This window comes from Hydra vulgaris, chromosome 05, assembly GCF_038396675.1.
Source record: "Hydra vulgaris chromosome 05, alternate assembly HydraT2T_AEP".
Classification (NCBI taxonomy): Eukaryota; Metazoa; Cnidaria; class Hydrozoa; order Anthoathecata; family Hydridae; genus Hydra; species Hydra vulgaris.
Genome location: NC_088924.1, coordinates 11,780,373 through 11,807,500, shown reverse-complemented (window position 1 = coordinate 11,807,500; position 27,128 = coordinate 11,780,373). Strand labels below are relative to the sequence as shown.

The window sequence follows — 27,128 nt, the reverse complement described above, 5'->3', positions numbered from 1 at the left end:
GTTGTATCAAAAACTTGGGCAACAATATTTTTCTTAAGATTCTATTCCTCTGAATCTTCTACAATTCCTCCACAGGTAGAAATTTCTGTACGAGACTGAATAGGCTTAATAGATAAAACTTTTTTTCCGGGCAATTTGGAAAACCACTTACTAAAACAGTTAAATAGTCGAACTTTTCACCAGATATTTGCTTCATGAGTTTCCCATCCCAGTGAAGAGTTAAATAATATGATTTAACTTTTGTTTTGAACTCTGAACTTTTAGAAGAGCTCTGAAAATCAGAGCGCTCAGACCCTCAAACCCAGCAACAAACCATTCTTCAACTGAGTCACTACTATTATTAATGTTAAAATCAGTTTCATTGTTGAATTTTTAGCTCTTTTTTTTATTATTGATTCTCGATTTTTCTTTTTCTTCTTTTTCTTTTTTTCTTTTTAATAATTTATCTCTCCCACCTTTTCCTCCAGTTTTAACTCCACATTTGAGAGCTGCAAACCAGGCAATATCTTCTGCATCTTTACATGGTCTGGTTTTTTTAACATAATCTTTCCAATTTGGGAAACTGATATCAAAAATATCATCCATTATTTTTTTTAAATCTTGAACAAGTAAAACTTTCTTTGAAAATTTTTTACATTTAGACTTAGCAAGCTTTCTCCATTTATTATGAAGGTTTAGAATACTTTCAACGATGTATTTTTCCTGCTTGCAAGGAATATCAGCTTTATCCCAAAATACTTTAACAGTTTTTATTGTTAATTTAGCAGCTAACTTTAATTTTGAAATATCACTTTTAATATTTAATTCTTTTTATATTTGGAAAAAACTTGAAATGAATTGTTTATCGCTTTCAAGTGATACCTTAACAAACAAAAGGCAGAAATTCAATTAAAGCACATTTTTTTCTGATATAGAAAAAGTGTGTAATACACCAATTGAAGTTTGAAAAAATTAAAAAAATATGCAAACCTAAAAAACTTGTAAACATCGCGAGTAGTAGGCAGAGAACTGTTATTAATATCTTCAAGCGGGTATCAAACTAACCAAATTTCATCTGATGATTTCAATGCTTTTGTGTATTTCTTGTTTACTGACTCCGCCAGATTGTTTTTTGCCGATTTATATTTCTTTTGTATAAGAGATGCCTTTTTTAAAATGAATTCCCCGGGTCTTTGCGCCTGGAAAAATTTTAACATAGAAGCTCACCAGGGCTATACAAGCGCTGAAAGATTCAGAGCTGTAGCTAGTCTGAGAGGTAGTGCTAATTTAATTGCGAGATTCAGTAAGAACTGACAACGGTCAAACAACACTTAAAGTTCAATTAAAATTTGTAATGGAACCAAATATTTTACTAAGTTTTTATATATGAGAATATAAATAGTATACCTCCAACTCTGCTAAGTCAAAGGCAATAAACAACTGAGTAGGAAGTTAATCAAAGTCGGTACTTGATAAATATAAACATATATAAACACTGGTATGGAGACATGTTGCAGAGGGAGCGTTGCCCTTTCCCTCAAAACTAACTCAAAGTTTCAATTTTTTCTATTTAAATTGTAGCTGCGTTAGGCCGCCTTAATTTCTGTTTCAGCGCCCCCCCCCCTGCATCCTAACTTTCTTAACCTTTCTTGGTCACTGTATATGTAAATATATATATATATATATATATATATATATATATATATATATATATATATATATATATATATATATATATATATATATATATATATACATATATATATATATATATATATATATATATATATATATATATATATATATATATATATATATTTGTGTGTGTGTGTGTATATATATATTAGGGTGGCTGTTATTTTTAAACTTTCAAATTGTTTAGCTCCCAACCCCATTTCTTGTTCCAATCATAAAAATAATGATCTATACAAAATTTTAGCGTAATCGGACAACTGTAAGTCGACCCTCATCGTCCATGAAGTTTCGAAATTTTTGCCCTGAGAGTCATTTTTGAAGTGAAAAGTTTAAAAACTGTTTTCAAAACTGTTTGTGCTGCTCGTGTAAAGTGACTTTTAGATTGTCTTCTTTTTAGACAGTAAAAGGGCATCTAGTTCGTCTGGGAGTTCGTCACAGAAGTTAAGAAAAGATTTTCGTGTCTGTCTTGTTGGCTACATTTCAAATCAAATCGTCGGAGCCAAATTGCCTTCGAACCGGCAAGTTTTACGCGTTTTCTTCTGCAATGTAAGAGTTGTAAAGCTTGCAACAAAGGAAAGTGCAATACTGGTGATTCAAGAAGTTTCCATTTTTTGGCAAAAAGCACGAATTCCTTCTAAAAGAACTGACCACTGTGTTGAGAAGTTACTGAAACTGTATGAAATGGAGAAGCTTACAAATTTGACGAGAGGTGCAGGCAAAGACAAAGAAAAAAGAGATATCTTTGTAGACAATATGGATGATCTGTTTGACATAGCTCATTCAGAAGTTTTGGAACAGATGAAAAATAAAGAGGATAAGAATTTCTTAATCCTTTAGTGCCAAAAAGGACGACCAGGATCTATGCTTGGTGTGGATCACAAACTAAAACACAAGGAAGAAAGGGCACTGAAGCGCGCTGCAATGAAAACTGCCAGGAGAAAAAGGACTTATGAAGAAATGGAACAACATCTTGGTACTCATGAGCTTTCTACATCAAAAACTGATTATTCAGCATCAAGCAGTGAAGACATTAATAGTGGTGACGACAGTGAAAGTTCACCTGCCATCGTTCAGCAAATATCAACAGCAGGAGCAGCAGCAAAAGTTCCAACAACACGAGGTACATTGCCATTTTTCACTCCCCGTCTCGCAGACGTTTTTGTTAGGTGCAAAATTACTGACAGAAATGGGGTTTACATATTAATAGCTGCTGCAGAAACTTTTGGATGTGATACTGAAAACCTGGTGGTAAATCGCACTTCTTTTCAACGCCTAAAAAAATTTAGAGAAGTAAGATACTCAGAAATTCAGCAAAACTTTAACCTAAATGATTGCCAAGAATTAGTGCTACACTGGGATGGAAAGCTGCTCCCAGCACTCACTGGTGTTGAAAAGGTAGATAGACTGGCAATAATAGTACTTTTTCAAGGCAACCTTGCCGTCACCACATTTTTGAGTTAGTTTTGAGGAGCTATTTCGAGTCACTGATGGGTGCAACTTCTTCTCCGGACATTTCTCCGCGCTTTTCAAAAGATTTAGAGAAGCCTGGACGAAACTCGACAAGAACGTTTATTTAACTGGTAGTAATGAAGTGCCTGATGATGTCCGCTCTACCATTCTTGGATTTGTTGAACACTACCTTTCTACACAAAAACAGCAGAGCGGTGATTACTGAGAATTGTTGGAGTTAACAATGATCTTTCTTGGTGGCATTCCGAAGAACGGAATATCGTTTCGTATTCCAGGAGCTGTAAGTCATGCTAGATGGATGACAAGGCAATTTATGCATTCAAGATATACCTTTTTCAAAATCAATTTCATTTATCACTTACGGAGAAGAACTCTTTAAGAAGAATATGTATGTTCCTTGCTCGAGTGTACGTTCAAGCCTGGTTTCTATCATCAGAAGCAATTACAGCACCATATGATTTCCTATTCATGTGCCAACTGATTAATTATCAAGACAGATCCACAAGTCAGTAAGGCTGCTGCAAAGAAATTTTCCAACCACCTCTGGTACTTAGTTCCCGAAACTGTTGCTCTCGCCTTATTTGATGACAATGTTCCACCAGCAGTTAAGGCAAATATGGCTCAAGTTTTTGCTCGACAAAAATGAAGAAAGCGGAGGAAGAAAAAAATCAAGTCAAGAGATACATTCTTCCCGAAAAAGACTTTTCTTCCTTTCCAAACATCGAGTTTTCATCTCTGTTAACTCCTGGTACAAAAACATTCTTCAACAGATTTTCTCTCAGCACCGATTTTCCGAACAAGGACCCTTAAGTATGGAAGGATGATCCTGGTTACAAAAGTGAAATTGAAAAACTTAAGAAAATAGTGGTTGTGAATGATGTTGCGGAAAGAGGAGTCAAACTCATTTAGGATTATAATAACATTTTCACCAAAGACGAAACTGAGTAGCAATTTGTTTTACAGATCGTTGCCGGAGACCGTAAAAAGTACCCAACTGCTACTAAATCCTGTCTTATGAAACAGTAATGCTCAAGGTTCATTGGTTCACATTATGTTTTGATTCTATGGACGTTATTGTTGTACATGAAAATACTTTTGCCTTGTAGCTTTTTGGTGTAGTAAATAAGAACATGGTCGATATAGACAAAAGTATGTCGCTTTTGAACGCAATTAATCATTAAGCATATTATGTTTCCAACTAAAAGGCGTTTGAGGGTCGCCTTGCGGTTGTCCGATTGAGCTGAAATTTTGCACAGTTCCTTATTTGGTTGATTGGAACATGATCAGGGGTTGGGAGGTGCAACATTTTCACTTTCGAAAATTTCAATACAGCTAAGGGCCACCCTTATATATATATATATATATATATATATATATATATATATATATATATATATATATATATATATATATATATATATATATATATAGAAATACAGTATTGGGCAAAACATTTGCAACCAACATCGAACAATGCTAAAAAGTGTTCCTCATTTTACATGTTTTAAAAACGAAACGAGCTATACCACCATAGCAAACAGTTCAGGAGTCTGGAGTCATAACATGCCATGACATGAGCAATCAGCTGACAGGTGACAGCACACAGGAAGAATTTCGTTGACAAGTGCCATTTTGCAGCGGACAAAACAAGTGCAACTTTTTTGGTTTGTTTCATTTTCTTAAGTCTGGTCCGTGTCAACGTCACGGAAGTTTTTTAATAATTAAAGGAAGTATCTAGAAGTTTCCAGAAGCATGCAGAAACTTCCGAAAGTTTCCAGAAGAAGCATCTGGAAGCATCCAGTAGCATCCAGAAATATCCAGAAACATTTAGAAGCATCCAGACGCATCCAGAAGCATCGAAAAGAAGCATCTAGAATCTTCCAGAACAGGTTCACACAGGTTCATTTTACTATATAAGAGACTTGTAAATCGACATGTAATTCAGTCAGTATATGGAAGTCAATCAGTCAGTATTATCAAGACTTTTTATCGAAAGACAAGTTTATCGAAGTGAGTTTTATCAAAGTGTTTTATCGAAGAACTTCAATACAAGAAGTGAAATACAACAAGTGTTTCATTACATCAATGCAGTCCACATCCAACCAAGACGTTATGTTCCACAGAGCATTATTGTATCATCACAAGGTAAATGTAACACGGAAAGCCTCGAGAAGCGTGATTATTTATTTTTATTATTTTTATGACTTCAAGTGCAAAAATGGCTCCCGACAGTCTTGGATTGGAACAAAGAAAGAAAATTATTGGCGATTACGTAAGTGGAATGTCACAAAAAAGTATTTGTGATAAATATCGCGTGAAAAAATGGACCGTATCAAGACTATGTTCCAAATATCGTTCTACAGGGAAGTTGGCAACAGATAACAAAGGTGGAAGACCGCGTTCCACCACTTCTAGAGAGGATTCTATGATCGTCAGATCCGTCAAGAAGGATCCCTGGATATCATCAGTCGAGATACAAAAGCAATTAAAGCTGCCTGTATCGGGCCGAACTCTTTCATCAGTCGAGATACAAAAGCAATTAGAACTGCCTTTCTCTTTGTTCTATATCGCTCTCCTTTATCTCAAGACTGCACACTTTTTGACGTTATTTCTGATCATATTGACCAAGCCCTCTCTCTCTGAATGGCTTGGCTCTAGTGTCAGTGATTCGGCAGGCATTAAAGCCCACAACTTTTGCCTTTCTCAATCCCTAACTCAGTTAGTCAACTTTCCAACTCGCTTTTCAGACAACCCGAATCATTTACCTTCTCTACTCGACTTATGTCTTGTTTCTTATCCTAGTCAGTGCTCAGTTTCTCCACATTCACTCTTAGGTGCTTCTGATCACAGTTTGATCTCTCTAAAACTATTATCTCATTCTTCTTCATGACCTGAATCCCCCTATTATCGAACCTCTTACAACTACAGTAAAGCTGACTGGGATGGGTAGAAATCTTTCGTCTTCCTGTCGACAAATGTGCTTCTTATATAACTTTGTGGATTCAGGCTGGCATGGAATCTTTTATTCCCTCTCGACGATTCCAGGTCAAGCCTCACTCTCCTCCATGGTTTTCTTCGCACTGTGCTGCTGCGATTGCCAATTGAAACCGTTACTTCCATATTTATCAACAAAACAATTCTCCAGAAAACAGGCGTCTGTTTATTACTGCTAGAAACAATTGTAAAAAGGTTTTGTCTAACGCCAAAACCCGCTATTCTCAGGTCATGAAATCTCAAAAATTAGGCTCTCGTGACTTCTGGAGAATCTTTAATAATATCAATAATAAGGGCAAATCTGTAATTCCACCTCTCTTGAATGGTTCAGACTTAGTCACCTCACCTAAAGACAAAGCTGAATGGTTTGCTAAAAACTTTTCATCAATATCATCTCTTGATTCAACTAGTTGCTTTCTACCTGATATTGCCAACAAACAAGTTGATCCATTGCTTGACATTCATATCACTCCAGCATCTGTATCTAGAGTGATTTCCTGCCTAGACTCTTCTACAGCTTGTGGCCCGAACAACATACCTGTTATTGTCTTGCAGAATTGTTCTCCGGAGCTGTCGTCTATACTCTAAAAACTATTCAACAAGTGCTTATCAGAGTCTTGCTTTCCAGCCTGCTGGAAAGCGGCATCTGTTATCCCTATCTTCAAAAATTCTGGAGAGCGATCTGATTCGTCTAACTACCGTTCTATTAGTCTTCTTCCTATCATAAGCAAGGTTTTTGAATCTTTAATTAACAAACACTTAATTTCTCATCTTGAATCTAATCACTTACTTTCTTGAATCTAATCACTTACTGATTTGTTAACAGTAATGACTGACAGGTTTTATCGTGCATTAGATAAAGGTGGAGAGGTTAAGGCCATTGCTCTGGACATTTCAAAAGCTTTTGATAAAGTTTGGCATGCTGGTCTTCTCCATAAGCTTTCTTCTTATGGTGTATCCGGCAACATCTTTAAGATCATCGAATCCTTCCTTTCTAATCGTAGCATAAAAGTTGTCCTCGATGGACGACACTTTTCTTCTTATTCTGTAACTTCAGGGGTTCCTTAAGGTTCTATCCATGGCCCTATACTCTTTTTAATCTACATTAACGATCTTCTAGATATTCTCTTATCTAAGGTGGCATTGTTTGCTGATGACACTACCATTTATTCTTGTCGTGATAAAAAACCAACACCCTCTGATTGCTTGGATGGGGCATTTGAGCTTGAAACGGATCTTACTTCTGCTACAGCATGGGGCTCACAGTGGCTGGTGAACTTTTATTCAGATAAAACTCAATTTTTTTCAGCCAATCGTTATTGCAATAATTTAGATCTTCCTATATTTATGAACGGTGATGTACTCGATGAGTCACCTACTCTTCATCTTCTAGGATTAACTCTTACTTCCAATCTTTCTTGGAAACCATATATCAAATCAGTTGCAAAATTAGCATCTGCTAAGATTGCATCTCTTTATCGAGCCCGTCACTTTCTTACTTCGGAATCTTTTCTCTATCTCTATAAATCTCAAATCCGGCCTTGTATGGAATATTGTTGCCATATCTGGGGCGGATCCTCTAATGATGCCCTTTCTCTTTTAGACAAGGTGCAAAAACGTGTTGTAAACATAGTTGGACCTGCTCTTGCAGCCAACCTCCAACCATTATCACATCTTCGTAATGTTGCTTCTCTTTCTCTTTTCTACAAATACTATAATGGGCACTGCTCTAAAGAGCTAGCGTCTCTTGTGCCATATGCTATAATTCATTCTCGTGTTACTCGTCATTCAATTACGTCTCATCCTTTTTCTGTGACTGTTCCTAAGTGCTCCAAAAACGCTTATTCGTCTAGTTTTTTTCCTCGAACATCAGCTCTTTAGAATTCGCTTCCTTTATCTTGCTTTCCTGACTCATAATTTGCAATCTTTTAAGTCGTCTGTCACTCGTTATCTTGCTCTACAATCTTCATCTTTTCTCTTTCAGTAACTTCCAACTTTAATTAGTGGCTGCTTGCTGCCTTGTTGGAAGCGAAGATGTTTAAAAAAAAAAGAAAAAAATATGGAAAATAAAAATGCGAAATTTTCGTAAGTTTTTGTTTACGGCGATAACCCTACGAAATACAACCCTATGAAATACACCATTATTCGTATGTATTTAACCGAAAAAATTAAAAATCGGAACAGATGTAATGGAAGTTTTTTGTTCATGTCATTATTCAAATAATTCAGACTTAAAATGAAATTCGGCAGAACTTAGAGATATGCTGCGTAAACACTTTCAAAACAAACATTTTTCTTATAGTTAAAAGAACAATATTTGATGCAGACACATGTACAAATGACTCTTTGAAAAATTTATGAGATACTGCGGCCTACCCTTTTATATATAAAGTGGCGTCGAAAAGTTTTTAAATGTTTGAAATAACCAACGTTTAAACAAAAAGAATATTCCAAATTTTTTTACGATATGATGTATAACGCAGGTTTTTTCTAAACGTTATTCTTGGTTTCATTCTGAACGCATAATCGACTGAAGCTAAACGGTTGTTTTAACGTTGTTTTGACGTTTAATAGACGTTTATGTGTTTATTGGGTAGAATCTTGAAATATTTTTTTTATTCTTTTTTTTTTTTCAATAATTTGAGCATCCATAAATGTAAAAAAGTCACATTAGTAAATCCTTTTTTTAATTCATTAAGATAATGCTGTTTGAAATAGAGCGGTATCTATTTTACTTCCAAATCCCAAACAACCACCCACTACACCCCACATACCCCCACTCTACTAAACAGAAAACTATACACGCAATTCTATTTTTTTTTATTTTCAGCGCTCTATGATTATGAATCAGCTTTAAAATTGGATCCAAAAAATACTTCTTTAATATCAGATGCAGACAAGATCCGGAAAGTCATACAAGGTGATAATTAGAAAGAGTTACAGTATAGACACGTTTTTGCTAAATACATTGGTTATAGATTATTTATTTTTTTAAAGCTAATATATTTTCAAGGTCCAAGTGGCCTCTTGTTACTATTTTCGCTTTTTATTTATTATTCTGAAGTATTCAGAATCTTTTAATAAAATATTCTCCTAACAAAGAAAGCGCGCAAGGCATTTTTTTGTACTTAGGCGACCAGGGGTGCCCCCTCAAATTGAGGGGGGTTTAAACTTTATATGGTCATAATTTTTGAACGCTAAAATATTTTACTATGAAATTTAAAATTAATCGATGAATATAAGTCTAGTTGAAAATAATACAAAAAATATTTCATCAAATTGTTGCTCTACGCTTGGGGCAGGAGGTGGGGCTAGATTTTTTGGGCTTTTTTGTTTCCAAGCTCCAATCATCGCAATTTTTTGCAAAGCATCCTTATTTGAGTATAAACATATAAATGTTTGGAATTTGCTCCATGTCTGGAAGTTTGCTATCTCATAGACCAAAAAATGTTTTGGGCGCCCCTGTAGGCGACATGTAGATATTAAAATTATATAACAGTCCAGTACAAAATTGTTTTTAGATATAGCATAATTAGTAATTATATTTTCCTCATATAAATATGCTCATTTACTTGTTTAAAAGTGACATTCCACTTGTCCGTTTTCCTGTTGGAACAAAAAAGTAAAGAGAACAATAATCACGTGAACATGCTTTAGAAAAATTAAATTTCAAACAACGCATGCTCACGTGATTATCTTTTCCTAAATTCTGATATTCCCGTAGAAAAATGGATAAGTGGAAACTCACCTCAATAAAATTATACCATCTAATTTACGCTGTTTATTTGTAGACTTTTAACTCTCAGGGCCCTACTTTTAAAAAATAACATTTAGAAAAAAATGTTGTGATCCAAATAAAAATCCATTTTTGTAAATGTAAATCGACATTTTTTTTATTTTTATTTTTTCTTATACCAAGATTTGCACTTATTCTTTCAAGTTATAATCAAGGTTCGCACATGGTTTATTGCATTAAAATAAAATATTATTATTAAAAACAAATGATAAACCAAAGTAAACAAATATATTAAAGTTTTACAAGTTTTTCAGATGTGCTACTTTAAGATGTGCCAGCATGTAAATCTATAAACGTGTACCATGATGAATCAACATGTAACAAGAACATCAATGTAATATAATCGAGAAATAGTACACTTATTGTTAGTAGCCATCAAAATATGATCATGTGTAAAAATAATAAAAATACCCTCGGCTTTTTTTGACAGGGCGTCGAATTACAAGGATAACAGGTATTGTGTTTTTAAATTTTGAAATAAGTAGTTCAAGATATAAAATCATAATATTTTCAAAATTTATAGTTTATATAAACGTTAGTTATTAATAAATGTTCAAGAAACTATTTAGTTTCCAGCTGATTTGCTTTGAATTTTTTATTGGCAATGTGTTTTTAGTTTCTTTTATTTAGTAATGTAAGTTACGTATGACATTTTTGGTATGTCAAAATGGTATACTTGAAGTATACTTGAAAGTCGTTAAAAATGAAATTAAAAAACCGTCAAAACACTAGTCATATTTCTTCTAGTAAGGAAAAATTTCTCCTTTTTCTACCTACTTATGCTTTCAAATAAAAGAGAAACCGTAAGAAAGTATGCTTTGTGTTCTAAACCGTAAGGAATTGTACTAAACCGTATTGTACTATGAAAGCCGTATGAAATTGTACCGAAATTGAAACCGTATGAAATTGTATTGTATGAAATTGTATGAAAACCGAAATAAAAACTGTATTGTACTAAACCATTGTGTACTAAACCGTGTGAAATAATGCTTTGTGCTCTTAAAAAAAAACTCAATAATAGAAATCACTGAACCAACCAACCTATAGAAAACTCAAATTTGCACTTTTTATAGGAAGATTTTTCTATTTGTACCTGTGATTGTGAAAGCAAAACTCTAAAGTTTAATTTTAAGTTTGTTAAAGAGGATTTTTCTACGCCCTTATTTTTCAATAAAAAATTTTATATTTTTACGTTATTTTATATTATTACGAGAAATCAACCTCATCAAGGATGTGCAATTCTGCACGGGAAATAAACTCCTCGGTCAAACAAAAATAAAATTAAAGGAAGACCAGTGTTTATTGAAACAGTTTTTCCTTTTCCTTTATTCATACCTGTATGCCAAACATTTTATAGTATTTTAAGTCATGGTTTGTCTCATCTTTGCAATAATATTAAAAGTAAGAATAACTTTAAGTAGACCATCTACAAATAAACTCCTTTGTCAAGAAATAAGTTATGCGAGAAAAATAAAATGTGATTAGCATGGAAAAGTGAGGGATTAATTACAAATTAGATCACAACAGTAAAAACAAAAAATATACAAAAACTTTTCAAGCCTTAAACTTTTTTCTTTTTTATTAATAAGGCTCGGTGATAAGAATTTTTGGCTTTTTACATGTAAATATTTCTGGATTCGGTCCAAAAGGCCACGTTATGTAAACATTTTTTATACTAAGAAGTCCAAATTCATTTTAAAGATAAAATATAAGAAGATACATCGCACTTATTAAATTTCATTTTTCTTTTCTTATATAGGAACACGTGAATGCGTCTATTAAACTTTATTTTATTTCTAATTTGCTACTCCTCGGGAGTTTTTCTTTACCACTAAATAGGATTTCTTATTGCAATAAAACATATTATAGTATAATAAAGTTTTATATTATAATTATTACATATATATATATATATATATATATATATATATATATATATATATATATATGCGATATATATATATGCGATAGTGGTGTAGTGGAAGAGCTCTCGCTTCATAAGCGAGAGGTTCCGAGTTCGATTCCCACCACGTCCCTGCTAGTACCGCGCTCAACTTGTTTCTCTGCGCAGCGTCCTTGTTCGTCAAGGTTCGTGTTTCGGCGTTATAGAGTTGAGAGAGGGTTATAACCGCAAGTAGCCTCCTCATCTGTAGTGGCCTTCTCGGCCTTGGGGAGGTGAATTACAAAATATATATATATTTATAAAAATATATATATATATTTATAAAAAAATATATATATATTTATAAAAATATATATATTTATAAAAATATATATATATACATATATATATATATATATATATATATATATATATATATATATATATATATATATATATATATATATATATATATATATATATATATATATATATATATATATATTTACATATAGAAAGTTTTAAAACTGCAAGAGTTATACCAGTTTTCAAATCGGGTGATCCTTCTAATGTCTCTAATTATAGACCTATTTCCATTTTTCCTATTTAAAAAAATATTATTTTAAAAAAATGCAGCACAAATATCTTACTAGACATGCAAACAATAATTATATTCGAGCTAAAACTCACTTTGAAGCCACTAAGTATTCTATCACAGCTAGGGGCCCCCAACTATGGAGTATAGTAATTAGAAGTGACATCAAAACGATTGCAAACATAAATATTTTTAAATCAAAACTAAAAGAAATAATTTTAATTAATCAAAGCATGAAGGACTTCTTTTACAGCTATATTTAATTGTTGGCCTATAAAATGTTGTATAGTATATTTTCATTTTATTTGCAAAGGTTTTAAAATTTAGTTCTTAAAACTTATTTTTATTTTCTTAATATGAAAAACTAAAAATGTTTCCTTAAAATTTTAAATTCTTTTCATTATACTTCCTAATTAGAAATTCCTAATCGCAGTAATTAAATTTTTTTTTATTTGACAATATTTTTAAAGACAAGATTTGATGGCAATATTATTTAGGTATTATTGGGACCTTGACGATAAGACTATTTTGTCTTCTTCTTGCCCTCGCCATGTGTATACTTTACCAATACGAGAGTTGTATTTATTTTAAACGGCAAATTTATAATAATAATAATAATAACAATAATAATGATAATAATAATAATAATATATATATATATATATATATATATATATATATATATATATATATATATATATATATATATATATATATATATATATATATATATGTATTATCTCTTAACATTGATAAAACTAAATGGAATCTTCTCCATCCTCTCATTAATCAATCAATTAATATATTTCTGAAATATTTGGTATTACATTTCAAGGTTGTTTACAAATAGTATAAATTACTAACATTAAGTAAACACCTAATGATAATGATTAAAATAGTAATGGTAAAAATAATAATGAAAATAATATTTATATTAATAACAAATAATAATAATAACATGTTATTTTAAAAACAATGATAATAGCATGTTATTTTAATAATAGTATAGTAATTATAATAATTTAAATGAATCGGTATAACTTTCCATAAAACAATATACAAATACATACAAAGTTATCGTTAGTTGTTACGTTTTGTCAGTTTATTACAGTTACAAACAGTAATAAACTGACAAAACGTAACAACTAACGATGGCATAAAAACGACTATTGCTAAAAAAAATTATTGAGATTTAGTAAATATATTTTTCTTATAATATTATAACCGAAATATATTGCAAATAATATGACAAAGTAAATAAATAAAATATAAACAGAAAAGCACTGAGAAAATCAAACCAAAACAAAAGTTACAACTAACATTACAAGCAAAACAAAAAATTACGTTAAGTTCTTTTGACAAAAAAACAAAAAAAAAAACAACAATAACAAGGAAACAACAACATAAAATTAAAAATAATAAATAAATAAAAAAAAAAGTAATAATTATACACGGTAGAATAAAACACATACAATAAATGGCTAAAACGAAAATAAAAACAAAAAATATATAACTGTATAAAAAATTAGATATCACTATTTAAAAATAATTGATAACCTTTTTCCTTTTTTTTTTTCGTCATTAAAAAAAAAAGAATACAATGCCGTTTTATATAAATAAAATTTACACCACTACGCCCCGACGTGCTTTCATCAGCAAGCGTGTACAATCATTAAAATGTAAACATAAAATTACTTTGTACGATATAAAAAATAAATACAAATTTTACAAGTATGTTAAGATCAGTAACTAATCTATAATCAAAAAAAAATCGTAAAAAAAATAAAAAAAAATAATAATAATAATAATTACACCTAAAAATTAAAAATAAGTTAATAGAAGAATTTAAGGAATATTTAAATTAAAGACCAGTTAATAAGATAAGTGTTAAAAAAGAAAAAGAAGAAAAAAAAAAAAAAAATACGACGAAGTAAAGAATCTTAAAAAGAATTTAATTCATTAATATCGTTAAGAAGTTTTTGTTTTAGTTTTTGTTTGAATAGAGAAAGCGAAAAACAATTTTTCAGCTGGTTATTCAACAAAGTGTTCCATAATTTAGGACCTCTGATGGCAATAGAAAATTTAGTAACCAAATACTGCATTTTAGGTTGCTCATAATTGTAATTTAAAAACCTTGTTGGGTACTCGTAGTTAATTTTATTGAAAAGTGTATTAAACATTATAGGAGTTAATTTATTAAGAAATTTGTACACAAATATAAGAATTTGATAAAGGTTCAACTGAAAAACATTAAGTATGTGATGATTTTTAAATAGTTCTTTAGAATGTGTAAAACGACCTGCACCTGAAATAATTCTGACAGCGTGTTTTTGTCTACTAAGCAATTTTTTAACTTTACTTACATTAGAGCTGCTCCATACAATATTTGCATAGTTTATATAACAATGAATGAGGGAGAAATATAAGATTTTTAAACAGTTTTGGTTTAATAATTGCTTAGCTTTGTATAGAATGCCAATATTTTTTAAAACTTTATCTTCTAACGTTCTTATGTGTTCTCTCCATTTCAAGTTTTCGTCAAGTATTACTCCTAAAAACTTTAATGATGACTCTCTAATTATTTTAGAGTTACCAATATTAAGATCAGGAAGTTTTAATGGAATATTGTCTTTATTGTGAATTCTATGAAAAAAAGTATACTTAGTTTTATTTAAATTTAATGATAATTTGTTTGCCTTAAACCATTCCGCTAGGTTTAAGAGTTCCTTGTTTACTATTTTAAATAAAAGGTTGACATCTCCATTAGAATAAAAGAAATTTGTGTCATCTGCAAATAAAACTGAATTTAAAATATTTGAAAACTTATGAAAGTCGTTTACACAAATAAGGAATAACAGTGGACCCAGAATTGAGTCTTGGGGAACACCGCAAGTTATAGTCAAGTAATCAGTTTTTCCTTCTTCGTGTGCTATGTATTGTTTTCTATTGCTTAGATAACTTTTGAGCCATTCTAAATATGTGCTTTTAATTCCATAACTTTCAAGTTTTTTTATCAGAATGCTATGGTCTACTGTATCAAAGGCTTTGCTAAGATCTATAAAAACTCAGAGGGTAAATTTACTTTCGTCAAATGCTTTAAATATATCGTGAACAATATTAATAATGGCATGGTCAGTTGAATACCCTGGCTGAAATCCAAACTGTTTATTATATAGAATATCATTTAGATTAAGAAAATTTAAAATTCTGTTATACATAGTTCGCTCTAAGACTGTAACTAAAATAACTAAAAAATAAAACAATAAACGACTAACTAAAAATTATAAGTAAAACTTAATACGCTAAAAAATAAAGAAAAATCATTACTACAAGATCGAATAACAACAACATTAATAACATTTTTCATTAAAAAGCATAAACTGCCAATTAACATGCCTCAACTTGTTATTGACAATATACAAATTTAAAAAGTAAGAGTAACCAACTTTCTAGGTGTTAGTATAGATAAAAATCTTACATGGAAAAATCACATCAAAAATTTATCAAGTGAAATTTAGTCAAAAACCTAAAACCCTGCCAGGATAAAAAAGTTTAAAACTTTTTTATCCTGGCAGGGATTTAGGTTTTTGGCTAAAAAACTCTAATACCAAGTTTACAAGTAATACAAATATTTACTATTTGAATTTTTTTTTTTTTGCAAAAATAAACAAAGTTTTAAACAACATAAATCAGTAACATAGCATTTGTTTGTTCAAATGCATTGGCTACATGAAAATGTCGTGTGAGAAGACTGACACGGTGCGCAATAATTTCACTGATTGCATTGTGACCATTTCAAACGAGCACCACGAGTTTTAACTCAAAACGGGACGTCACATCAGGGCCGCTGAGATCCGTCACGCCGCTTGGGACATCAACCCTGATTGGCGCCCTTTTTATCAAAATTTCACTATATTATAGATAAAGAACCTTTTTTTGCTTTTAGATACCTTTTTTTCGTTTGGCGCCCTTTGGATATCTGCCAACCGGGAGAAACTGTCTCTTTCGTCCCCCCCCCCCCCTCCTCTCGGTGGCGCTGCGTCACATCACTTGCTTATGTCTTATGTCTTCGTTATCAACTTTAGCGCACATGCGTTATACAAGTCTAGCATGAATGTTTCGACGGTATAATGCTACAGCTGAACGGTCTCCATTTGGTCTCTGTTGTCTCTAAACAAATTTCTTTCTTTTGTTGGTTTCAGTACAACCTGAATGATTCAATTTAAATGATTTTGTAAGTTTTGTATAAAACCCACACACCTGCATATTAGTTTAAGTAATTATCTCATCGCTTCCTGAATAATACAAAATAAAAACCGTAATATTCTAAAAACCAAAACTTTGCAGATTTTTGAATATTTTTTAAATCTGTAAATTTTTAACCAATAAAAAGGTAAACAAGTGTATATCTTTTGCAAAAACAAAGACTTTAAGTAAAATAAAGAAAAGTCGGCTTTAAGGTTGGACCGGGCCAGGTTTTAGGCATAACAAGTACCAATAAAAATAAACTTAAACCTCTTTATTGTCATGAAGAAGAATGTAGTACGTCTTATATATTTTAAAGACCGTTATACTCATGCCAAGCCTCTATTATTTGAAATGAAAGTTTTTAATATATATGAGCTTAAAATTTTTAATATTCTTTGTTTTATGTTTAAATTTAAACCAATTCATCCCCGATTTTTTTCCATAATTTGTATTCATTGAAATAAAAAAATAAGTACATTTTACGCGATGATAATTTTAGTCAGCAGCCCATTTTTCGAACAAACCTTTTTAAATTTTGTATTAATTATTGCTGACTATTCTTATGGAATAAAATAGTTTTTTAAAATTTTACTGAGGATTTTATTCATCAAAGTACTTTACTTTTAAACGAAAACTTAAAGAACTCATTTTTACAATTGAAGATTTGAGAATATACTTCTAATATTTTTAGTGATCTTCCTTTTTACTCTCTATTTTAACATGAATTTATAAAAATTGATATGTATCATTAACAACTGTAATCTACATATATAATAGATATAACGCATCTTGTATTTATAACGGAATTTTATACCAATTTTAATAAATAAATGATCTATATAACCGAATATAGTTAATACTGTACTTTTATTTATTTTTTATTTTTTTTTAAATAAAAGATTTTTGTTTGTTAAAAGAAATTTGATAATTAGTAAGTCTAGAACAAAAACGTGTCGAATAATTATTTTTTTGTATGTATCTAGGTTACGTTTCATATAAGATTGTTATGTCGCACCTTTAAACTATAAAACAAGAAAACAGCTATAGTTAATAAATTTAGCTGTTGGAAACTATTCCTAGAAAATTTATTACGATGTTTAAAGTTTTGTGCTTAGCTGTGCTCTTTGTGTTTGTTGCAACCAGATCAACTGGTAGCAAGGTTTGTTGACTTTTATATGAGTTATTGTTGTCTTTTATATGAATTATTTTAATTGAAAATTATTTAATTTGTAAATTATAAAATGTACTAATAAGAACCAATGAGAAATATAAAAAAAATTGTATATGTTTATATATGTGTGTGAATGTATGTTTAAAAAAAAAATCTTTATCTCGCGTCAGTAAAATTGATATTTTTTTTTGGGGTCAGTATAGTTTTAATCAAAACTGAAGTTCTTATACTTTGAAGTTCTTAACCTTTTTAGTTTAAAAGTTTAAGAGTCAACTCTAAAGGTTTATTGCGTCATGGAAGAGATTTAGGCGAAATTGCAGGTACAGAGCATCCAACATATGATCCATCTACAATAAGTAGACGTCATTCTGGCCATTATACTGGAAGAGAACGTGTAACAGCAACACATGGTCCGTATACAACAAATAAACATACGGGTACAGATAGAAGTACTGGGCAACATTTTACTAATACAAAACGATATAGAACTCACCATTCAGGAAGTCACCATACTCGTGAAAATCATGGAACAACAGGTTCATATAGAACTACGGAAAAATACAGAGCAACTACAAAACGGCCTATTGAAACAACTAAACGTTACGCAAGTATGGAATGATATTTTATACGCACATTATTAGTTTGCTTGTTAATTAGTGAAACATAATAAAAAATAAATGAGTGAAATATAAAAGAAAAAAATAAAGTTGAATTTTTAACATTCTTTTTATTAAAGCTCATGTAAATTAATAAAGTTTATAACTATTAAAGTTCACTAATATACCATTTTTGATTGGTCAGTATTATGTATATAATAGAGCTGACCAATCACCAAATTCCATTTTCTGATTAAAAAATAAGTAACAATGCAACGTTTTTATGCATGTCTTGTCCAGGGATGCCGGATGTTGTATAGGGCAACGGTTGCAGTTTATTATAAAAAGAGCATAACAAAAATTAACATCAACATTATTCAAAAATAAATTAAGCCTTTGCAAAGGCGGTTTATTACTAAAATTACATTTATATATATATTTTTTTTTTTTGTATAATAACTTGTATTATAAATTTTGTACAATTTGTTGACCTAAATTTTAAACCAAAACAATTTAATAATTTGATTTCAATTTTTCTGACAATAGACAATTAAAAGTTTTTAAATTTTTTTCTTTGCGCGGACTTAAATAAAAGTTCTATTCTTACTGGCTGTATATCTTTTTTTTTTTTTTTGTAATTTTATTTAGGTGCCCCAAGAAGTCCTTACGGTCTTATCACAGAGCACCGCGTATGAGCATTTAAATGAAAGTTTACGCCTCCTTCCTAACCGATGTCGCAAGACTTGCCCAGAGGTGGCGTTTGAACCACGGATCCGTTGTTTCTGAGGCAAGTGCGCTACCACTGCGCCACGGCTGCTCATATCTACATTATCCATTCTATATTTATCGATAACTGTAAACATATAGTTAGTGCATCTGAACCCATTCATAACTGTAGCCATGTTGATCCACTTGATCCACCTCATTAATCTAAACATCCTTTGAACTATATTTATTTTTAACATCGGAATACATAAATTTTTAATTAATTATCAATTTTTTTTTTTAAACTGAAAAATTATAAAAAAAAAATAAACTGGACATACACACGAAAATAAAATTAAAACTACTTACATCGTTGTTTATTATTTTGTTCGAATTTCAAACTATACACTGCTCACTGCTTCGATTTAAAGGTTTTAAGTAGACCTAAAAGGTACTCATGATGTTTCAAAAAATATAAATACTTTGGGTGTGCATGAGATTTATTTTTATGAGATTTATTAAATTTAAAAAGAAAATAAAAAGCGTTCTTTTTTGGGATTATATACGCTTTTTTAAAATAATCACTTTGCAGAAGAAACTGCAACTCAGTGGTGGATCTAGCCTTTTTTGGTGTTTTAGATACTAACTTCCAAAAAATAGAGTAAACTGCAAACATTTACATGTTTATACTTATGTCAAAATAAAGAAGTCTTATAAAAATATCGGAATGATTAAAGCCTCGGAACAAAAATATAAATTTTGCCCTATAAATTTTGCCGCCTGTTCTAAAGATGAGAGCAACAAGTTCATAAATTTTTTTTCCACGTATCTCAACCAAAAATACATTAATTTATAAATTTCAAAATTTATGGAAAAATCTTTCAGCATTCAAGAGTTATGGCAATATTAAATTTGTCACCCTCAATTTGAGGGGAGTTATAAGTTTAAATGGTCGTCATTTTTGAACGCTAAGAAATAACTGCACGACGTTTCTTATTGAAAATGAATTTAGTTAAGAATAGTTAAAAAAAAATTGTTAAATCGTTGCTTTCACGTTTGGGGCAGGGGGGAAATTTTCTAGATTTTTTTGTTCAATACTGAAATCATCCCAATATTTAAACATACAAATGTTTGGGGTTTATCTTTTGTCTTGAATTTAGCTTTCTCAAACACCAAAAAACGCAGAACCTGAACCTGTCTTAAATATATAAAATGCGTTTGCAGTTGTTTTAAGCTTTATTTTAAACCTAAAAAGGTCTTTATATAAAGACAATTTTAAAATTTACTTTACATTTTGGTATTAAAAGTAAAAAAATTTACTTAAGATTCATAAAAAAACTTTCAGTATTGCGTCAAAATGATCTTAACTAGACAAAGGTTTCAAAAAGAAAACAGAAATATAGTTTGTTTTTGCTGTCTAAATAAAGACGTAAAATGTCATAAATTAAAGAATAACTCAGCTCTACAAAAACTTATTATTCAATATGTGGATCCAGGGTTTATTTTGGAAATCAATTCTCTACCATCTAGAGTTTGTTCAAAATGTAAAAATTGTCTTCATTTAAAAAAGATTAAACAAAACTTTGTTATAAATGCTGACGTATTGATGATATATGAAAATGTAAATATACAAAATAACATATTAAACAATTTTAGAATAAAGGGTATGTTTTTCAAAACATAGAAGATTTGTGAAAAATTGGAAGAAGATTTATACAAAAGCTAGGTAGATTACAGGATACTGATCTATGCGTCATTTTAATACTTTAAATTATTAGTAATTATATGTTTAAATACTTTAAACAATTTTTAATCAATATTTACATTACATAATATATTTACATATATTAAATTGCGTAATATTTGTAAAATTAACAAAATAGTTTTGCATTTTTAAATTAACAAAATATTTTGTTTTAGTCTTGTATTCAGATTAAAAATTTAATAAAAAAATACGTCCCATTTGCTGTATTGCAAAAGAGCAGAGAAGTCATCGAAAAATCAATCTTTCTTAATTGAAGATTTTAGTAAAGAGACTGAGCCTCAGATGTGAATAATGCATCTATTTGCACAGATTGCTGCCAAAGGGTAGGTAGAGGTATCAGACACCCTTGCACAAAATCTGCAATAGTGCAAAATCTACATGAGTTTATTCTTCCTCAAGACTCAGAAACATCCAAACAAGTTATTTTTTCTGTAAAAGATATGTATAAAACGACAATAAAAAATTAACTGTAGCAATAGGTAAATGCGCATTTATATTTTTCTATCTATATTTACTATTAATTTTATAAAATACGTTTATAATTAAGTCAAACATTAAGTGAAAAAGCTCTTCATGCTGCTCTCTACTCTGAAAATTGCATAACCTTTTTTAGAAATATCTTCAGATACATTATTTACTATAAAAAAGAAAATGGATGTTTCCATGTCAACAATTGTATTATAACTGAAAGACGCAAAGATTTGGGTTATGGAGATAACAGTAATGTACATGAACTTGATTTTGCATATATTCCTATTACTTATATATTTATAAATTATTCTCGAATTTTTTTCTAGGTATTGAACCTAATGCCTCAAAAAAGTATTTAGATCAAACCATTTCAGTTAGATCAATTTTATGAATTTTATAAGTTATATAAGTTTATATAGGTTATACAACTTATATATTAGTATATATAAGTTTCATACAGCTTTCAACAAACACACAACAATGAAAATTGCAAGGTTGTAGATACAATTCAAAAAGATATTGTATCTGTTCCAGGAATGTGGAAACTAATAAAAGAAATTTGTAAACACAGAAAACTTAATCCCTATAATTGCTTAATAAAAGATGGTATTAAGGGGTGTCAAGGTTTACTGAAAGTCATAATGAACATCTTCAAACCAGAAGAGCTACAATCTGAGAAAAGAAACATGAAAAATACAGAGTTAAATACAGTTTTTCTTTTGGGTCTTGTACGTGAAGTACAAGAAAGTAATTGTAACTTGTAGAGGCTCATTAAGTTACTTAAGCTGAGTGACATAAAATACACAGTAACAGTTGACCTGAAGCTTACTAATTGTTTACTGGATATTTCTGTCGGTTAAACATAATGATTGCTTTTTATTATTTTATTAATATTTCACTTTGCATTTATTGTCTTTTTTTATACTAAAAGTTAAAAGCACCTGGTGGAAAGTATGCCTGCTGTTACTGTCAAGGAGAAAAAGACAACAAAAATAGAAAGTTAAGACATTTTTAAAGTTTTGCTAATTGATATCAGAATTTATTGAGTATAGTAAACTTTATGAGGGCATGAAAAGATATAAAAATGTTGTTCAACCATACCTAATCGAGGAGTCTGGAGAAACTCTTGTTATTGACATAGTTGCGTCACATGAATTAAATTTGTTTGAATATATTTGATATTATTACACAATTAAGAAATGTCCTGATGGCTGAGGATTCAACTAAAAAGTGCTTAATTAGTAAAACTGTAACGAGGTACGGTTACAATAGAGGAGGATTTGATGAACCTAACTGTGAAAAGTACTTTCTTGCTTGGATGAACTCATAACTATAGCTCCTCTCTTGATGATACTTTGTACTGAGATTTTAAGAAAATTCAAAAAAGGTATATAATTAGTTAATTCTTTTTCACTTATAGTTTACATTATATTTATTAGTATTTATAAGCATAATTTTTTTAAATTTGTTTTGTAATAAAGCTTTCTTTTGAATTCAGCAGAGATATTCAGGAACTTATGCCAGAAATGTGCAACTTTCATCAGTATCTGATAGAATACAGGACACACAAGATCTGTCTGGGCTAGAAATTTCACATCATACAGTCACACCTCATCGTGTTTCTAGAAAGAAAAAAAAATTCCTTCGGAATTTTTAGTGGGCAAAGCTGTAAAGCTGTTCACAAAAATATTAACAAGACAATGAAAAGATTTGCAGCTTCGGAGCTGAGCAAATGCCATAGAGAAAAGCTTCATAAAACGGCCGTAACCTACTCTAATGACTCTAGTATGATGGTGTGCAGAATATAGTATATATTAAAAAACATTGCATTATTCTAAAACAAAAAAGTAATCATATATAAAAAATGTTTAAAAAAATTAATACTTTGTATTTGTCTCTAAGTTGTTTCATTCCGGATATACCAAGTTTTTAGATAGTTGAGACAGGGGCGGATTCTGTGTTTTTTGGTGTTTGAGAAAACTAACTTCCTGTTATACGATAAACTTCAAATATTTATATGTTAACGTTTATGTCAAATAAAGATGTTTTGCAAAATATTGGGATGATTGGCGCATGTAAAAACATATAACTGTTTGCAGTTTATTCAATGTCAGTGGCGTCCCGAAGAAAATGGTATGGGGGGGGGGGTGAAATATTTGCCGACTAGGTTTATATTTTATTAAAAAAAGACTAAAAAAAAAGGCCCTCGTTTTTAAATATATGCTGACTAAAAGTCTACATTTGCTATAAAGGGTTCAAACTATTTATTTGTAAAACTTTGTTTTAAATTTTAAAACAAGGTTGTACAAATAAATTAATTGAAATCATTGATTAAAAAAAAATGTACATAATATTATTTAAAGTTTTTAATTAGACATTAGTTTACGATGTTAATAGACCAAAGTATAGAGATAACAGTTAGACCAAAGTATAGAGATAACATATTAGACATTAATTGAACTTAATAGTAACATCGATAAATAACAAAAATGACCAGTTACCTTTTTTTAACTTAAATATTCAACCTTAAATAAACCACGATATTAACAAAATTATGCCCAAGTTTCTTTAGGCTTTAACATTTTAAGATTTTAGGTTAAAATATAAAATTATGAAATCGAACAGTTCTGAAAATTATTGATAAATAAATTTGTTGAAAAAGCTGACCAAGTTTATCATTTTTCCTAACTGAAAATGCAAGAACTTTTTTAATTTTAATCAAAATGTAGACTACCTGGTATCAAAAGTAAGATTTTATAAAATACAATAAAAATATATAAAGAACGTATCAAGGGAATTTAGAGGAGCGTCTATAACGCTTAAATATATTACAGAACGTTGAAATTTCCACCTTTTATCAACAACAAAAAATTACCAGTGTACCCCACATGATCAAAATACCTTGAATATAGTGGTTAAATGGCAATTTGGCTTTGTGTGGTTAGGGTGATGTTTGCACCTTGTGTGGTTTGGGTGTGTGTGATTTGGGTGATGTTTGCACTTTTTTTATATAACACTTAACTTTATTAAACAATTATCTAAATGCATGCAATTTAGTATGAAAGCAAAATATCTTAAAAAATATAAAAATATAAAATATAGCAAAAACTTAATTCAAGTTTTATATATAGAAAACCAACTAAAAACTGTTGTATCTGGTTTTCAACCACAAATCATCATTCAACAATATTTAATACAAAAATTCTACCGCCCTATCAAACTATGTCTGGGATTTAAAAAACAATTTTAATGAAACCCCTATGCTAACATGGTCTATTCTCAATTCAGTACCCCCCTACTTAAATATTTCCAAAAGATGCCCACTATGTCTGTATGAGAAATTTACTATTATATCATATCCAAAACCTGAAGAACTGTTAAATAAGAGAACCAAAATTATATCAAAGTGCCGCCACGAAAATAAATTCTTATTAAAAAATTACAAAGCTCGCTACAAACTTGACTAACAACTATAAATAAAAATAACTATACTAATCTGCTCCATATATCTCTAGGCTAACTAATAAATTACTCACATACACAGCTTTTGTAATATATTTCATAATATTATGTATATTTTTATATCAATTTTAATTCTTATTTTTATTTTATTATTTTTTTAATACACAAATAATACACATTAACACATAAAGAATATTTTAAACAACATTAAACATATAACTATTTCACAATTATTAGCCAGCTAAAAACAAATTAATAATATTATTAATCTAACTACTAATCAATTTCCGTCCCGTAACGATCTAAAATACAAATATAAACCGTAACGTCCACTAAATAAATCGTAGCAAAATTAAACTTTTACTACTTGCCTGATGATTGTGATAACACATGAAACTCAGAGTTGCAATATTAAATTATATTATAAACATTAGCATTTAGCTAATTCCTGGTACTGCGGGTAACAGTAACATATTTATTATATATATATATATATATATATATATATATATATATATATATATATATATATATATATATATATATATATTCATTTATATATATATATATAGACACTTAAGGAAAAAATAAAAACATAGTGTCAAAAAACTTTTATAAAAGTTTAGATATTAATCTATCGAATTAGAAACAAAAAAACAATTATATATTATAATTAATATATAATTATTTTTTATATATATATTATTTATAAATAATATATATTATTTATAAATAATATTATTTATAATATATTATTTATAAATAATATTATTAAATAATATTATTTATAAATAATATATATTATTTATAAATAATATTATTTATAAATAATATATATTATTTATAAATAATATATATATATAAAAAATAATTATATATTAATTATAATATATAATTGTTTTTTTGTTTCTAATTCGATAGATTAATATCTAAACTTTTATAAAAGTTTTTTGACACTATGTTTTTATTTTTTCCTTAAGTGTCTATATATATATATATATATATAAATAACAGATATATCTTAGAAAAATATCTTTTTTTTTTTTAATTTTAGGTGCCCCAATCTTTTTTTTTTTAATTTTACGGTCTTTTACAGAGCACCGCGGAAAAGCATTCATTATTTATAAATAATATATATTATTTATAAATAATATAAATATATATATATATATATATATATATATATATATATATATATATATATATATATATATATATATATATATATATATATATATTACTATAAACGTGACCGATTTTAAATAGTACTGATGACAGAAAGCAAACTTCTTTCAGCCTTTGCTTAGAAAGCGAATCCCTCAAGGCAGCAGGACATGGAACAGGTTGCACTGGGGTTATTTATTGAAACAAAGATATTGAGAATTTATCCCACTTACGGCAAGTTTTGCGACATTGGTTAGAAGGAGGTGTAAATGCTTTTCCGCGGTGCTCTGTAAAAGACCGTAAAATTAAAAAAAAAAAAGATTGGGGCACCTAAAATTAAAAAAAAAAAAGATATTTTTCTAAGATATATCTGTTATGTCTATTAACTTTAATAACTTTTAAAGTTAAAAAAGAAATTTTGTTAGCTTTAGAATATGTTTTTGTTATCCATTATATAGATGCATATATGAATATGTATATAGTCGCGATCAAAAGTTTAGAACATTTTAAAGATTTGTAGAAGATTTAATTTATTTGTTTGATAAAATTTCTTTACATAGAAAATTTTTGAGTGTTAATATTATATACGTGCGAAATGTTATGTTATAAACCAAGAAATTTGTTTTAGTCGTAACTTATTGTTATTTTAGCAAAAAATAAAACAATAATTATGGGAAAAACTAATGAATTAAGAACAAAAAAACGTGCTCAGATTGTTATTCTACGTGAACAAGGATTGACCCTGACATTTATTGCAGCACGTTTTAACGTAACTCATAGCTGCATTATTAAAACATTAAAACGATATCAAGAAGTTGGTGATTTTAAAAGCCAAGCTAGAACTGAACTGAAGTGACTACTCAAAGGGCAGATAATTGCATTCATCATTATGCAAAAGCACATTCGTTTGCCAGTACTTGCAAAATTTTATCTGAGATTTTTCCTGAGTGTTGTGACAATTAGAAGACGTTTGTTCAAAAAATTTAACTTAAATATTCATGTTATGGCAAAAAAAACCTTGCTTTTCACAAAAAAATATTAGAAATCGTATTGCCTTCTGTCAAAAACCATCAAGCACCCATCAGCGGAAGTTAAAGGGAAGGGAGGATACAATATTCAGCGACGAATCACTAGT

General features: G+C 29.4%; 2 protein-coding genes across 4 annotated transcripts in view; both read left to right on the top strand.

Annotated features, from left to right (window-relative positions):
* Positions 1-9,174, top strand: part of LOC136080560 (dynein axonemal assembly factor 4-like) — a 25,700-nt gene extending 16,526 nt beyond the window's left edge. For all 3 annotated transcript variants that reach the window (XR_010638529.1, XM_065797376.1, XM_065797377.1), the window contains one exon: positions 8,969-9,174. Coding sequence is in view for 2 of the 3 variants with exons in the window: in XM_065797376.1 (XP_065653448.1) it covers positions 8,969-9,069 (101 nt within the window). In the remaining variant the exon portion in view is untranslated. The remainder of the gene's footprint in view (positions 1-8,968) is intronic.
* Positions 9,175-17,647: 8,473 nt separating this feature from the next.
* LOC136080559 (uncharacterized) lies at positions 17,648-18,549 on the top strand. The gene is made up of 2 exons (XM_065797375.1): positions 17,648-17,818; positions 18,084-18,549. Exons 1-2 carry the CDS (start codon positions 17,753-17,755, stop codon positions 18,447-18,449), a joined length of 432 nt encoding a protein of 143 aa, XP_065653447.1. The 5' UTR covers positions 17,648-17,752; the 3' UTR covers positions 18,450-18,549.
* The last annotated feature ends 8,579 nt before the right edge of the window (positions 18,550-27,128 follow it).